The sequence below is a fragment of the Xenopus tropicalis genome, chromosome 1, assembly GCF_000004195.4.
Source record: "Xenopus tropicalis strain Nigerian chromosome 1, UCB_Xtro_10.0, whole genome shotgun sequence".
NCBI lineage: Eukaryota > Metazoa > Chordata > Amphibia > Anura > Pipidae > Xenopus > Xenopus tropicalis.
In genome coordinates, this window is record NC_030677.2 from 1,081,814 (window position 1) to 1,099,091 (window position 17,278).

At 46.6% G+C, this 17,278-nt stretch overlaps 2 protein-coding genes across 7 annotated transcripts in view; both read right to left on the reverse strand.

Annotated features, from left to right (window-relative positions):
• The window catches only part of MGC69493 (protein), a 46,254-nt gene that overhangs the window by 15,536 nt on the left and 13,440 nt on the right, over nucleotides 1-17,278 (reverse strand). For 2 of the 6 annotated variants that reach the window (XM_012958860.2, XM_012958855.2), the window contains exons 1-4: nucleotides 5,917-6,074; nucleotides 1,204-1,438; nucleotides 786-914; nucleotides 355-442 (exon numbers count right to left, since the gene is read on the reverse strand). In XM_012958860.2, coding sequence (XP_012814314.2) covers nucleotides 355-442; nucleotides 786-914; nucleotides 1,204-1,438; nucleotides 5,917-6,059 — 595 coding nt within the window. In that variant the 5' untranslated portion in view covers nucleotides 6,060-6,074. Of the gene's footprint in view, nucleotides 1-354; nucleotides 443-785; nucleotides 915-1,203; nucleotides 1,539-5,916; nucleotides 6,075-15,895; nucleotides 15,986-17,278 lie in introns of those variants that run through there. The other 4 variants (XM_031897492.1, NM_001004786.1, XM_031897484.1 and 1 more) reach the window with 4 other exon arrangements.
• LOC116408409 lies at nucleotides 4,176-5,762 on the reverse strand. The gene has a single exon (XM_031895215.1). The coding sequence runs from the start codon at nucleotides 5,167-5,169 to the stop codon at nucleotides 4,210-4,212; it is 960 nt and encodes a 319-aa protein (XP_031751075.1). The 5' UTR covers nucleotides 5,170-5,762; the 3' UTR covers nucleotides 4,176-4,209.

Sequence of the window (17,278 nt, forward strand, 5' to 3'; positions counted from 1 at the left end):
TTGTCTGTTTTTTTCTCTTTATTACTGGCATGGAAATGTTATAAATGCCCAAAAAGTTTGAACCACATCTAGTAACCCATAGTAACCAACCTGCAGGCACCTGTTTGACACTTAGCATCTGATTGGTCACTGTGTGCTATTAGAGCAGGGGCACTCTGTATATATGATTCCATACTTTTGATTGGAGCTTCCATATTGCTGCTTTGGTGGAGCCAATTGACATAGAGTTGAAGATTATATTACACTCAGCAGATGTCAATGAAAACCCAGAGTGGGGGCAACACCCCCACTGAATTAAATGGAAATAAGAACAACATGTAGGAGGGAATGGGCACCTGTGAGCCCAGTCTGTACCTGATGCAGTGGTGCAGTTGTAGTTCAGCAGCTTCTGTACCCTCCAGGGCAGGGATAGGAGAATAATAGCCTTACACTGTCCAAACACCTACGGCACAAAATAGACATAAGCAGCTGCACCTTCTACTTACTCCTTCCATTTATACCGAATATACACATATCTGATCAGTATGGCAGCAGGGAAATGGGGGGGGGGGCAAGTCTTGGGGTCCAATCATAATGTACAATAAGAAAGTAGTTGTATGGCATTGGGCTGGCTGGCCAGTAGAGGTGGGACAATCAGGTCCCCTGGACCCATCATCATGTGTAAGTAAGTGCAGCTCATTATTAGTCTCAAGCTTTTGGCCACTAGTCCTCTGTGAATTCAGTAGCCGTAGGGGGGCAGCTGGGCAGAGGGTTGGGAAGAACAGTGGTGCCATAGTGCAACTTACCCACAAATGGAAGGAGGAAATCTGACTGCAGTCTTTCCATGATCTCCTACTCAGGACAGAACAGTTGGTTTCCAGGACGTCTATGGTCAGGTAATATATGGTACTCGCTGGGTATAAATGGGACTGGACCTGGATCCAGAAACAGTTCTTAGTATCATATTATGCAATGAATACTTGTTCCTTTATCTGTCTGTAATCTGGATCTCTCTCTGTCTATCTGTGGGTCAGTGGGGAGCGTGGTGCTGGGGTTCTAGGTTCAATACAACTGGGGGGCAGTAGGAGTGTGCTGGGGTGTCCCAGGGGTTCCCTTGAGGTAGATGATGATAACAGTACAAAGAATGTGCATGACCATTGCCATAATAAACCCCCCAAATGAACCAACATTGATTTATCTTAAAGGGACCCCAAGGGCACTTACCTCCTGCTTATGCACCTCAACTACATGGAGGGGTTTGAAGACAAAACCAGTGCGCCGATCCTCATTGATCAAGTCCAGCGCTACCCCTGCTTCAAACTCAGTAGCACTGCAGGCTATTGGGCTCACAACAGGCGATAGTGGGCTCTCAGCCCGGCACAGGGGAACCAGCACACACAGAACCAGGATACACAGCCGCTCCATTGTGTCCTCACTCAACTGCTGATACCGTCTCCTCCTGGGGATGGAATTATATAGTGTTGCACTCTGGGGTGGAGAGGGGGGTCTCTTTGCACAGTCTCATATAAAAGGTTAATGAGTACGTGGGGGCTGAGTTGCTAAAATAACAAAAGGGCAACAGGTCAGGGTCCTCAGTAGCAACACCCTGTTCTTACTACTATCTACTACTGTTTGTGTTTCAGCAGATTCCATTGGCCTTTGTTTGTTCTTAGCTCATCAGCCATCAAACCGCAGGGGCTTCCCTACCCATTCATTCCAGTGAGGGTAACTGGGTAACTCTTATTGGATTGTTCCAACCATGCAGATGGACATTATCAACATAAGGTTTCAGTTGGTCATAAAGTATCAGTGGAGCCAATTCAAGCCACAAGACATACAAATCAGTCTCAGCGCCAGCCCTGCGGCCAACGTAGAGTTACTGTTCCCTGCGGGGCAGCATAGGGGGGGCATTAGGGACCTAAACATTATGTGTGTGTGTGAGTGTGTAAGTGAGTGTGTGTGTGTGTGTGTAAGTGAGTGTGTGTGTAAGTGTGTGTGTGAGTGTGTGTGTAAGTGTGAGTGTGTGTGGGAGTGTGTGTGTAAGTGAGTGTGTGTAAGTGAATGTGTAAGTGTGAGTGAGTGTGTGTCACGAACGCCACCACAGACGCACGTGACCAGACGGGCGGCTGTAAGGGTTAACACATCAACTACACAGTTTTTCGCTAACTCATGCAATCAAACCCCAAACAGCCCCAACCCGCCTAAACTTAACAAACTGCCACCACCGCGTTTAAAGGCCGCAAGCACCCAAATTTAGAGGTTCTATTGCACACTGACACTTCACAGAGGCAAATCACCCCAGACTCCTAGCTAAGCACTCACGCAGACAATGCAAGTTAGTCTACAGACAACACACAACTTTCCCGCAAGCAAACAAAAGGTTAAGCAGACACACTTTATGTGTGTATAACTAGCAAGGGGTTAAACACATTTACATACACACTCTTCTTAAGGCATAAAGGTTCAATAGAGCACAAAGGAAAACTTATTAAATTTTATATTTAATATTCCAAAGTGGACAGTGCATTTGTTATATAAAAACAGTGAATGTTACAAAAAGACATACATGTTGCAAAACAGTTATAAAAATAAAAAGGGATAAAAATGCAGAAACCTACATACATCACCAATTGAATGATCCTATGTAATTCCTGTTTCCGGGGGGACGGAGAAATAGCGACATATACCTCCCGAGCAGCTCGGTCCCCAAAGGCATATATCTTCCCAGTTGTCTGGGCCATTGATATACAGTTCACAAGGTTCACACCCCCAGTTTACAAAGTTCACACCCCCATCCAATGAGAAAGGTGAGGGCGGGTCAAGATTTGGCAACTGGCTGTCCTGCGGATATTTTTATTTTCCAGCTATCCTTAAATAGTTATGGGTATTCACCAGAATTATAGAACCATGTGCATTATGTGGGAAATGGAATTCTCTTTTCATAGACACCAAACACCCCAACCCATATTATTCTGGTTTTATCAGAATATGGGATAATCCCACAATGGATCATCATAACACGGGAGTGTTTGGAGTCTGGGGGGAGCTCTAGCTACAAGCTAATGACTGGGCGCCATGATTTTTATCTTTAGTAAAAGGTATTTATTCTATGGGCCCAGAGAAATATTAGCTAAGAATCTGCTAAGAAGAGACAGACCCCCCCCCACTATAGCACAGGTAGGATAATTTGGTTTCCCTTGTTGATTAATTCTGGCTCTTCACACCTCGCCAGCCAGCTCGACTTCATTGTCACTTAGGGGGTATTTGTGAATTACCCCCTACCGTGAGGGGTTTCCTTCAAGTGTGGATTCCACGCAGACTTCTAAATTGAAACTTTCAAAATCTATGTGGAGCCTACTTCTCCAACATGACACCTCCCCCTTTAAGAGTGCGCAAGGTTTGTAAGGCCCCACAGGCCAATAATAACCCTGCCACTACCAGTATGCATTCATCCTTTGTATAGATTCGGGTCATAACCAAAAATTCATACTTATTAAAAAAAAAAAATTGTAGAAATTAGTTTACCTCCCAGGCCTGAACTCCCTTTCCTTAGGGTCTATATCCACCCGATCCATGGCACTGGAGAGGAAAGATATACAGACACTGTTCACCCCTTTATTGTTTTTACCCTTACTGCAAGGGGTGTCAGTTTGCGTACTAGGCCACAAACCGTAACTGCCTACCATAGGCACCTGATCTCTTTCTCCCACCTGATTCTTTTCTGTCCTTGCAGTTACCTTAGTGCATGTGGGGCCCTCCTGCCGGTCCCTAGTCCCCCATTCCCTGGGCCTGAACTCGGACACTCTTTGGCCGCCTCCCACCCAGTCTATGCCCACCTGGTCTGCACTGACCTGCTCAGTCCCAGACCGACATAAACTACTGGGTTCTACCCACATGACCTGCCCCTCCGGGCACACCCTCTGTTTAGTAGCTGCCTTAGGGGCAACCGGTACTGTCAGCAATCCCTCCTGGACTCTGACTACCAGCCCCCCTCCCAGCACTGGTTCTGGCACTGGAGCTATACCTGGCTCCCAGTCTGAGTGGCACTACTTACCAGGACCCTACTCTGAGTCCTAACCACCTGTCCCCAACACTCCTGCACTGACTCCTGAGTCTGGCCTATCCACGGACCCCCACTCAAGACCTCAGGCAGTTTGGATACAGGATCAGAGACTACACGCTGGTAATCCCTCACTACAAGTACACTACCTGTCTGCACCAGGGAGACTCCTAGGGGAAAATGCTCCTCCCCATCTCCCTTCTGGTTCCCACCTTGGGACACCACTGGTTCAGGCACTGGTTGACACGGTCTCCCAGGCCTCCCTCCCAGCTACTTTGCTGCATTTTACTTGTGACAGTTACTTGCTGAGGTGGGTGGCCACACTCCAGCGCGGCTGGACCTAGTGAGACCTGGTCATAAGGCACAAAAGCAGTTACCATGCAACCCAAATCATTCCCCAACAATATATCGAGAGGAATCTCATTGGACACTCCCACTTCCCTTAGACCTCTCCCCACACCCCAATCCAAGTAAACCTTGGCCACAGGCACCTTTGGGTGGTCCCCACCCACCCCCTTTATGGACAAAGTCTTCCCAGGAATAATGTCCCCAGTGTTGATGATCTCTGGACGCACCAGAGAAAAATAAGCCCCTGAGTTCTTTAGTTCCCGAGTTACTTTGCCACCCACAATCACCGATTGCATATGGTGAGAGAGATTTTCTGTTTTAACAGACACAAACATTACCACAGGCTGTACAGGGGGGCTTGGCTCCTTCTGTTCTGGGCAGGCAACCCTCACATGGCCCACCTGGTTGCAGGGAAAACATCTGCGGGAAGCTCCAGGATCTTTGTTGACACTGGCTCCCCCACAAAAAGGACTTGCACCGGACTGGGCATGCTGTGCTGTACCCCCTGTGTGATGCTCCTTCCTGCTTGGTGATCGCTGTAGAGAAGGTCCCTTCCTGTATGGCCATTTGTTAGGACTATGTGTGTCTGCAATCTGCGCTGTTTGATCTGCCATTGTAGGCTCACGGTCCAGAACAAGCTGTTGTACCTCCATCTCTGCTTGGGGTTCTGCTGTTGCCGCCTCTGCCTGCTGGTGTTGCAGAATAAGCTGCAGAGATGCTCCTGTACCCCTCTGGGACCTGTTGCTGTCCTCAGCTTTGCTCTGCCTCTTGTAGGGTGCCATTCCAGGTGACAATTGCCAAAATAAAAGATAGGAAAGAAAACAAGAAGGGAAGGGAACTGTTTGCAGGTATGTCTTTTTAAAAAAAAAAAAATATGCACTGAGTTTTATCTTTGAGGACCGGTTATCCTCGCAAGGATGCAGTCCTTTAGTGCAAGGGTTAATTAGATAAACCAAGCACTAATGCTCTAAAAACAAAAGTATCCCACTGCTTTTAGCCACCACTTGTCACGAACGCCACCACAGACGCACGTGACCAGGCGGGCGGCTGTAAGGGTTAACACATCAACTACACAGTTTTTCGCTAACTCATGCAATCAAACCCCAAACAGCCCCAACCCGCCTAAACTTAACAAACTGCCACCACCGCGTTTAAAGGCCGCAAGCACCCAAATCTAGAGGTTCTATTGCACACTGACACTTCCCAGAGGCAAATCACCCCAGACTCCTAGCTAAGCACTCACGCAGACTATACAAGTTATTCTACAGACAACACACAACTTTCCCGCCAGCAAACAAAAGGTTAAGCAGACACACTTTCCTTATAACTAGCCAGGGGTTAAACACATTTACATACACACTCATAAAGGTTCAATAGAGCACAAAGGAAAACTTATTAAATTTTATATTTAATATTCCAAAGTGGACAGTGCATTTGTTATATAAAAACAGTGAATGTTACAAAAAGACATACATGTTGCAAAACAGTTATAAAAATAAAAAGGGATAAAAATGCAGAAACCTACATACATCACCAATTGAATGATCCTATGTAATTCCTGTTTCCGGGGGGACGGAGAAATAGCGACATCTACCTCCCGAGCAGCTCCGCCCGCAAAGGCATATATCTCCCCAGTTGTCTGGGCCATTGATATACAGTTCACAAGGTTCATACCCCCAGTTTACAAAGTTCACACCCCCATCCAATGAGAAAGGTGAGGGCGGGTCAAGATTTGCCAACTGGCTGTCCTACTGACATTTTTATTTTCCAGCTATCCTTAAATACTTATGGGTATTCCCCAGAATTATAGAACCATGTGCATTATGTGGGAAATGGAATTCTCTTTTCATAGACACCAAACACCCCAACCCATATTATTCTGGTTTTATCAGAATATGGGATAATCCCACAATGGATCATCATAACACGGGAGTGTTTGGAGTCTGGGGGGAGCTCTAGCTACAAGCTAATGACTGGGCGCCATGATTTTTATCTTTAGTAAAAGGTATTTATTCTATGGGCCCAGAGAAATATTAGCTAAGAATCTGCTAAGAAGAGACAGACCCCCCCCCCTACCGTGAGGGGTTTCCTTCAAGTGTGGATTCCACGCAGACTTCTAAATTGAAACTTTCAAAATCTATGTGGAGCCTACTGCTCCAACATGACAGTGTGTGTGTAAGTGAGTGTGTGTGTGTGTGTGTGTGTGTGTGTGTAAGTAAGTGAGTGTGTGTGTGTGTGTGTGTGGGTGTAAGTGAGTGTGTGTGTGTAAGTGTGTGTTTGTGTGTAAGTGAGTGTGTGTGTGTAAGTGAGTGTGTGTGTGTGTGTGTGTGTAAGTGAGTGTGTGTGTGTGTAAGTGAGTGTGAGTGTGTAAGTGAGTGTGTGTGTGTAAGTGAGTGTGTAAGTGAGTGTGTGTGTACATATTGTGACAAAAAGGCTTGTCTCAGTGAGAATTGCCTGTTGGATGGCAGGTATATAGCACCCAGGCTGAGGTACTGGCTCCTTTAAATCTCCAGAGCAGGAGAGGCTAGTGCCCTGCAGTATGGCTAGGGAATGCTGGAGCCAATTAGGCAACACCTGAAGCATTTAAGGTGAGCCTGGGTGGGCAGCAGGAGGTCAGTTTTTTGCTGAGAGACTTGGAGGTTAATCCTTGTCTGAGTGAAGGTGACTCTCAGAGCAGGGGGGCTGCCTGTGTTGGGGACTCCCAGAGGAGCTGGGGTGCCACCTGCCGCTGTGAGGGAACAGTGGGAGTCACGACCAGAGAGTTGAGTTACTGAGAGAGACTGAGGGGGGCAGGCTGGACTGACGACAAGCTCCCCTGATTCTGGGACTCCAGAAAAGCACTGCCGGGCATTGGTAGTGAGGATTTGGGTATCCTGTTTGTTGAAACTACAGTCTGGTGAGACTTCTGTTTTCTTGAACTGTTTACTTGCACATAACAAGTTGTGATATATACCGCTTTACTGTGGGAAATAAAGCACAGGCAGGAGCCTGATCATTTTGGTTGCAAACCAGAGTTGTTTGTCTCATCTGTGAAGCCCAGATTCCCATCCGCTACCGGCTTCTACCAGCTAATTCCCCACAATTGGTGCTCGGATGCGGGCAGACAGATCCTTAAAGAGACATACACATTTTTACTAAAGCGGCAAGATGTGCCATAGAGTGGCAAAACTGCACCATGATGACTGGTGGTCGCAGTGTCTAGCAGACTGGATGAGAGTCTGTGAGCCCAGAGGGAAAGAGGCAACAAGTGTTGCATTGCAAGGAGCAGGAAAGGCTCCCGGTGTGTTTTCTAACCAAGAGACTGAGTTTTGTGTTCTACAGCGAGACTTGTTCCAGGATTCCTTAAAGGGACAGCGGCGTGTGGACTTGCAACAGATGGCAAAGGAAGTGAGGAAGACTTCGTGAGTGGTAAAGGAGACCGCTTCATCTGGATGCAAGCTTGGAAAGGCGTTCCAACAAGGTTTTGGAAAAGGCCAAGGAGATGGGGCCCCAAGGTTGGATCCTGTGCAGTTGGCACAAGTGCAGCATGCCAAGGAGAGAGGCTATGCTGGATTCTGGTCTGGAAAGGTTTGCCAGAGTTCATCCCCAGCAGTTCCAGAAAATATGCCCTACAGGAATGGTAAGACTGTTCTTAAAGGGGTGGTGGAAAGGGAACGGTATGCTGGTGGGGTGAAGGACTGGGACTGTGTGCTTAAAGGCAAGGTCCTGGGAGCTGAGGTAAAGAAAGAAAGCAAAGAGTTAAGTGCCTGGTCAGAGTGCACTGTGTCTCTTAAAGGGAAGGTTGAAAAATCAATTGAAGTAAAAGTGGATGGGATCCAATTATGGGTCACACTGGATGCTAAGTTACCCACGTCTAAGGTTTTGCATGAAACTCTGATGTTTGTTTTATCCCCGCAAGAGATCCCAGAGATATAAGAGCTGCCTAATAAACCAACTGTCTGTGTGACTTTTGAAACAACAAGAGGGACAGTTGACCACTCACTTGTGGTTGTTGATGACCTTGATGTGGAAATCATTCTGGGAACAGACTTTCCCCTATTCTGGGAGTTATGGGGGAATGACAAATCTTTGGTTGAGGGGCAAACAAACCAGTTGGCTAATGTTTGTTCTATGCAAAATGTTAACTGTAATTCTGCTGAGAAATGTCCTGATGTGGGTAATGAGAATGTGACTGGGGGGTGTGGGGTAACACCCATGGTACAACGTGTAGGGGTGACCCCTGGTATTAATGTTCCCCTAGAGAGTGTGACTGTGGGGTGTGGGGTAACACCCATGGTACAACGTGTAGGGGTGACCCCTGGTATTAATGTTCCCCTAGAGAGTGTGACTGTGGGGTGTGGGGTAACACCCATGGTACAAAGTTTAGGGGTGACCCCTGGTATTAATGTTCCCCTAGAGAGTGTGACTGTGGGGTGTGGGGTAACACCCATGGTACAAAGTTTAGGGGTGACCCCTGGTATTAATGTTCCCCTAGAGAGTGTGACTGTGGGGTGTGGGGTAACACCCATGGTACAAAGTTTAGGGGTGACCCCTGGTATTAATGTTCCCCTAGAGAGTGTGAATGAGGCAACTCACAGTGGGAAACAGCTGAATGTAAAGGAGGAATTTTTGCAAGAAAATTTCTTAAGTAAAAAGTGTGCTAGCGTTGTGCCTGAGGTACAGGGAGTAGGGGCCCCCCAATGTAAATGTGTCCCTAGCAGGTGTGACCCCCAATGTAAATGTGTCCCTAGCAGGTGTGACTGATGCAGTGAGTGTAAACTGTTCTGAGTCTGTTAAAACAGAACAAAATGTTACCAGTGTGAATGGTAATGTTTGTGCAGCTTTGTTGCAAAAAGATGCTGCAACTGATGCAAGCAAGAGTCTGCATGTAGAACTGCTGAGCAGAGAGTGCTCAAGTTCTTCAGTGAACGAGGGGTTAAAACCATGTGTTGAGAGTAACTCTTTGTTGCCCAGCTGCAGCTCATCTCCTGAAGGTCTTAAAGGGGATGAGTGTACTAATGAGCAATCTCTGTCAACTGCTATAGCTGGATTGGCTGAGCTAATTGAAAGGGAAAGATGCACCCACTGTTATGTTACTGGGCATGTTACTGTGCCCTGTATATGCGGCAATGCAAAGGTCACTAGAAGCCTATAAGGAGTGCTGGGGCAGTAAGGCACTTGGAAGTGGGTTCAGTGAGAAGTCAGGGGAACTTCCTGCACTTATTAAAGGTCAAGCTGTGTGTGTGAACAGAGCTGATGGCGATAAAGTAAAAATTAGTAACATGGTGGTAAGCCAAACAGTGTGTCTGAGGAGGTAAATGAGGAAAAGGTAAAACTACCTCCTGATTCTGTGTGTGAGGATGTGTCGGCCACAGAACTGGGCTCCAGTGAGCTGAATTGTGTGAGAGTGGGAACACAATGTGCTGGAGAGAAAAATGTCATGACTGAAAAGTGTGCTTTGCTACCTGAAGGGTTAATGCAAAGTAAGAATGTCTCCCTGTTGGGTGGTTGTGAGTCTGCCTGGGAGTACCTTAAAGGTGAGGGGAAACACAAGCCCTGCACCATGTATGACTTGTCTGAGAGTGTGTGCAAAGTGGACCCAGTAAGTTGCACCTATTGCTATGCCCCAGGTCATACTGCTGACTCTTGTGCTTTTGAGCAGTCTGCCACTGTAGCTGCCCAGCTGGTGGAGACAATGGAACGGTACTTTAAAACTAAAGAGTCATTGTGTGCGCAAGATGCTGCAGGCGGAGGTTCCCATTCCATTAATAGCAAACTCTTAGAGGTACCTGATGAGACAGGTGAATGGGTTGAGCTGACTGTCAGGTTTTGAGTGAAAATGGAACTGAGTGTTCTGAGGTAAGTGGCAGCCACATTGCCAATGGGAGTAAGCCAGATGGAATGACTGTGGAGGAAAGTGGAGTTACTTTGAAGCTTCCCCCTAATCAGCGCTGTGAGGTTCTGGGCCCCCACATTCTGTCTGCAGTGAGAACCTTGTGGTGAATCAAGTGACTGAGGAATGTCTTAAAGGCAAAGTAGTGAGGTCTTTGCCAAATGCTATGGAAGGAGATGTTCACACAGAAAATGTGAGTCTGGCAGAGAGTATTAATCTAAGTAATGCTAAATGTGTGCTGGATGTGAACACTGAGTGTGTACCAGGCTGTGTGACACAAGACAGTGTGCGAGAAGTGACAAATGCTACCAGAGGGCAGGGTGCATCTGGGGAGCAAAAGCTTAAAGGCAAAGACAAATGTTTGCTTGAAAACCTAGTGTTGCAGGTCAAGGAAGAGCCCACTGTAGGTTTTGCAGCGGTGAGTGATAAAATGCTGTGCGTGCATGATTTTGACAAAAATGGTGAGGCGTGTGTGTCTGTCAGAGTTAGCAAAAGTCTGGCCGCTGTTTCCTCCCCATTAGATGAGAAGCGGAAGAAGAAAGTGTGTGTGGCTACTCGCATAGATACACATGTGTTAGATCCCGGTGATATAGGCAATAAGGCTGCCTTAAAGGGTTCTTCCAAAGGTGACCCACCACTTTCCATTGATGGTAATAAAGTGGAAAATAAGCCAGAAACTACAGAGGCAAGTTTACTGGCAGAATGCGCGTCTGTACCTCATAAAGATGGTTCAACTAACTCAGATGTGATAACCCTGTTAAGGGAAACGATGCAGGAGTATGAAAGAGGGTCACTAGTGCCTGAGAGAAAGGACTTGCAGAAAAGCATGTGTGTGTACTCTCAGACTGAAATGAGGGTGTTGGATTTTTTCCATGCTGGGAAAAAGTCATGCTTAATAGGGGGTATGATTGGCACCTCCTGCTGTAGTGAAAAGCTTCTCCCTATCCCTTTAACGAAACACAAAGTGGAGAGACTTGAAATAGAAATCCCTTTAAGAGAAAGAGAGTTTCTAGTGGGATTGCAAGGTGTTTCGCCCCTGGGTCAAAACAAAGGGGGGGGGATATGTGAGAGAGGCAATGGAAAAGATTTATTTGGTGTGTTTCCACCAGGGAATCCGTGTCCGAACCCACGGGCTCGAACAGAGGGGGGAGGTATGTGACAAAAAGGTTTGTCTCAGTGAGACTTGTCTGTTGGATGGCAGGTATATAGCACCCAGGCTGAGGTACTGGCTCCTTTAAATCTCCAGGGCAGGAGAGGCTAGTGCCCTGCAGTATGGCTAGGGAATGCTGGAGCCAATTAGGGAATGCTGGAGCCAATTAGGGAATGCTGGAGCCAATTAGGGAATGCTGGAGCCAATTAGGCAACACCTGAATCATTTAAGGTGAGCCTGGGTGGGCAGCAGGAGGTCAGTTTTTTGCTGAGAGACTTGGAGGTTAATCCTTGTCTGAGTGAAGGTGACTCTCAGAGCAGGGGGGCTGCCTGTGTTGGGGACTCCCAGAGGAGCTGGGGGTGCCACCTGCCGCTGTGAGGGAACAGTGGGAGTCACGACCAGAGAGTTGAGTTACTGAGAGAGACTGAGGGGGGCAGGCTGGACTGACGACAAGCTCCCCTGATTCTGGGACTCCAGAAAAGCACTGCCGGGCGTTGGCAGTGAGGATTTGGGTATCCCGTTTGCTGAAACTACAGTCTGGTGAGACTTACGTTTTCTTGAACTGTTTACTTGCACATAACAAGTTGTGATATATACCGCTTTACTGTGGGAAATAAAGCACAGGCAGGAGCCTGATCATTTTGGTTGCAAACCAGAGTTGTTTGTCTCGTCTGTGAAGCCCAGATTCCCATCCGCTACCGGCTGCTACCAGCTAATTCCCCACAATATGGATATAATTATACATGCATTGGGCATAGACATATTAGCAGTTTGTGCCAGAGCAGGAGATGCAATGGGCAAGCAGCAGAACCCCTGCCAATCTATACAGACAATACATATGGCTTCTATCGATTCCCTGCCCCCCCCCCCCAACAGATTCCAAAAAAACCTCTCACATTGATTTCTTTTATAATTTTGGGGGGTGAAACCCACAAAGCTGACAAGCACAGTGAACATTTCTCACTATTTAATTTAGGGGAATAAATGAAACCACAAGCAGAACCAGGAAAAGTCACTAAAGGGTTCTGTGCTCCATAAGGGACCCATTCAGAACAGAATTGTATGGCACAATCACAGGCCAGTCCGACCCTGCACCCCCAAAACATGAAGACATGCACACACTTACAAACTCAAGCACACACTCATGCACACACTTACACATTCATGCACATCCTTACACACTCATGCACACACTTACACACTCATGCACACACTTACACACTCATGCACACACGTGCACAAACGTTCACACACGTTCACACTCATGCACACACTTACACACTCATGCAAACTTACACACTCATGCACATACTCATGCAAACACTTACACACTCACTTTCACACCCATGCACACACTTTCACACCCACCCTTTCACATCTATGCACAAACTCGCACACACTCACTAATACACACACTAACACACTCACTCACACACATACACACTCAAACACACACTTACACACGCCCACTTACACAATCATGCACACACTTACACACCCACGCATACACTTACTCACTAATGCCCACACATACACACACACACACACACACACACTCGCGCGCACACACTTAACCACTCATGCACACACTTACACACACACACTTACACTCCCATGCACTCACACACACACTTACACACTCATGCACACACTTACAAGCTCATGCACACAATTAAATGCTTATGCACTCACGCACACACAACTCATGCACACACTTACGCACTCACGCACACACCCACGCACACCTTACACACTCGCACACACATTCACACTCATGCACACACTTACACACTCATGCACACACTTACACACTCATGCACACACTTACACACTCATGCACACACTTACACACTCATGCACACACTTACACATGCGTTCACACATTTGCACACTCACACACTTATGCACACACTTAAACACTCATGTACTCACTCACACACCCATGCACACACCCATGCACACACTTACATGCTCATGCACACCCATGCACACACTCACCCAAGCACACACTTGTACAGACATGTACACACTCATGCACACACTTTCAAAACCGTGCACACACTTACACACTCATGCACACACTTTCACACCCACACACATACTTACACACACACTTTCACACCACCACTTATACACTCATGCACACACTTACACAACCATGTATACACTTACAAACTCACGCACACACTCAAACACCCTCACACACTTACACACTCGTGCACACACTTACACACCCATGCACACACTCATACAGACTAATACACACACTTACACACACATGCACACACTTAAACACTCATGCACACTTACACACCCATGCACTCACTCACACACACACTAACACACACCCACTTACACACTCATGCACACACTTACACGCTCATGCACACACCTAAACACACACACTTACACACTCATGCACACACTTGCACATTCGTTCAGACATTTGCACACTCACACACTTTCACACCTACGCACGCATTTACACACTAACGCACAAACTTGTGCAGACACGTACACACACTTTCACACCCACGCATACACTTATACACTCACACACACATTTACACACCCACGTACATACTTACACAAATATGCACACACTCACGCACACACTCACACACCCTCACACACTTACACACACATGCACACACTTACACACCCACGCATACACTAACACACTCGTGCACACACTTACACACCCATGCACAACCTCGCGGACACAGTTACACACTCACTCACACACTTACACACTAACACACATCCACTTACACACTCATGCACACACTTACAGTAATAAATGAGACCGTCAATGTCTTCAGGTTTTAGACGCCCCTGTTCTGAGTCGTTCTTTCTTTATATGTTCTGGCAGTGCCCTATACGTTCTGAGCAGGGGTAACCACTTGTGGAAATGTGGTTTCTGGGGCAAATAGATTATATTCTATGAAATCATCCTTATTAACGTAAATAATGTATAGCAATGTTTTAGACTCGCGAGTCTTTTTCGGCGATTTCCCAAAATCGCCCCGCCGCGTCTGCCATCCCGCCGGCGACTTACATGTTCGCCGGTGGGATGGCAGGGGTAGGCAACTCGGGGAGATTAGTCTCTGATACACTGCCCTGCCGTATGGACAAACTATGGTTTATTTGCAAAACATTGTGAGCTGCTTTACTTTTGAATCAGCGCTGTTCCTATAGGATAATAATAGAAGATTATCTGCCAGATCCCCATGGCATTATTATGGCAATATTTAGAGCCTTTACTGAATAAATAACCATATAGCCAGACCCAAGGACCATGGCACAGTAATGACAAGGTTCAGTACAAAGTTTGTCACATGATCAGATCACAAAATCCTGATTGTCACTGGTGTAAGTACTAGTAAGACTGGTGTAAGAGATGCACTAGTTTATTACTACAGTAAAATGATTAAACAAAGCAATATAGTAGAAATGAATACATCACTGATTGATTTTGAAGAGAATAAATCATCCTAGCAGCTGGGGGACCCCGGAATGCAGCGAAGGCAATAGGGGCAAATAGTCCTACACAGCTACCCCTTTCTTCTATATTAATTAATGTTCTCTATTCTAAGAGTTAAATTATCCAACTTAATGCCCAGTTCAGATTGGACTAGACCCGGGCGGTGACCAGACGCCCACAGTCCCTCCTCTTGTCACATGTGAGAATAACTAAGTTCTAGGATGCTCATAAGTACAGTTAGTGATAATGGTCAGTGATTTACTAGACATATCTATACACTGTGTATACACAAGTTGAAGGTTAACAACAAGTACAAATTCACTTTAAAATAGTCGGTGCTGTACAACGTGGCCGATACATAAACCAGTGTAATCAGCCTTCCAAATTTCATTCATATTTATCTGTATCACAAAATGTTAACTATAATTTTGCTGATTGTGTGAATGGGGGGAGTCAGAGTGGGGTACACCTAAAAACAGAGGAGTGTTGGTGTCATGGAAACGCCACTAACAGAGACGCGCCTGACACCGGGACGGGGAACAAGGGGGTTACACTCAGTCACCTTTCACACAGGTTAGACTAACATCAAGCACCCCCAAACAAACCACCTCCCCAAATAACTATTCGCTGTCACCATCTATCATTAACAGGCGATAGAAACCCAATTACCTGACTATTTCATACATAAACTTTCCTACTGCAGTGAGGGATAGTTCTACTACTTCCACACACACACACCAGCAGCCACGGTTAATTTACATACACACTGTCCTACTGACAGTCCACTAACTAATAGCATGCACACAGCCAAACAATTAGTACACTTCTAGGCCTGAGCAGTCATACAAGGTACATGGGAATTGATATAGAGCCAAAGGACTAAATTTATTAAATTTTATATTTAATATTACAGGGTAAACAGTGCATTAAAAGAATATTACAAAAGAGACATGTACAAACAGTAAATAAAATAAAGGGGATAAAAACACAGAGAAACGTTACCGGGATCTTGTGCCCTCCGGAGGCGAGAGTTAGGAACAGTGAACTCACAATCCAAAAGAACATGGATGCCCCACAATATGAGTTAACTGGCACCTGGGTCTGTGCCCTTTTTTATCCTACTGCTGGGCCCCTCCCTCATTCCTGTATTCATGAGGGGGAGTGCCCAGGTGTGTGTCACAGGACCTCCCCCTGTAGAGAGCTATACTTCTCCTGCCAGTTTCTGGTCATATAATATTGGTACTTACCAGTACCCAATATTATTATGACAATAGGGACTTGTCGTAACCTATATATGGGCGATCAAAATGATACCAAACATGGGGGGTGTCTCATGTCCCAGTCCCCCAGAACCCATTCCTGCTCAGAGAGGGGTATAGGCTGCCCCTTTTTGGTATCATTGGGAAGCCTGGGGCCTCCTCATAAATCCTATGTGATTTATGAGGATGTGGACCCTAAAGCAGTGGAGATATGGATCCATTTCTATAATCCATATTTTCTGATAGCTGCACCCCCCTGCTGCTCTGGGTCCCCAGTTGGCCCCTTTGATCATAGATCAAAGAAAGCAATAGCCCCAGGTTTCCCGCCCACCAAATGGCTGGATATGGATAGTCGGCTCCCTCTGTTTGAGTGGCCCCCTTCCCGCAGCCTCTGAATGCCTATTTAATTAAGGGTCTCTGCAGGAGACTAGATAGTGATAGGGGTTAACCCTTTGCCAGGTCCAGGCCATATGGTGCCTGGCATGACAGTTGGCAAGAAAGTGTCTTGAGTGAAAAGTGCATTAAGGTGGCCATACACGGTAAGATCTGCTCGGTTGGCCGCCAAAGAGCAGATTTCCCCCCATATGCCCACCTTAGGTGGGCAATATCAGGCTAATTTGATTGTTTGGCTTTAGGGCCAAAGAATCAAATTAAAACAGTGGGTATATGGGCTGTTGGAGCAAGGAGAGCATCAACAAGCTGATGTGGTCCTCAATCCAATGAGAAAATCAAACCTGCCCAATCAAGATCAGATATTGGTGGGGTAGGCCTGTCAGGGTGCCCAACTCAGGCAGATAAGCTGCTGAATGGGTATAAAGGATCCAAAGCAGCAGCTGAATCTGCTCATGTATGGCCACCTTTAGTCTTGTTCTACTGGGGGTGGGGTTTAAAGCAAAGGGAGCATTATTGTCTGTTCCTTGCCTGCCAAAAAATTTGCAAAACTGCATAAAAACACGAAATGGCGGAAAAATCGCAATACTGGTTTGGTGCAAACTTCTTTTTGCTATGCGTCAACAAGATGGAGGCACGGACAGACACAGTGGCTGCTTTGGGTCTGTTGGCTTCAGGTGTGCAAGCTCCTCTGATTTCCCTGCCGGAGGTGACTGTCTCTTTGGCACTCACACTG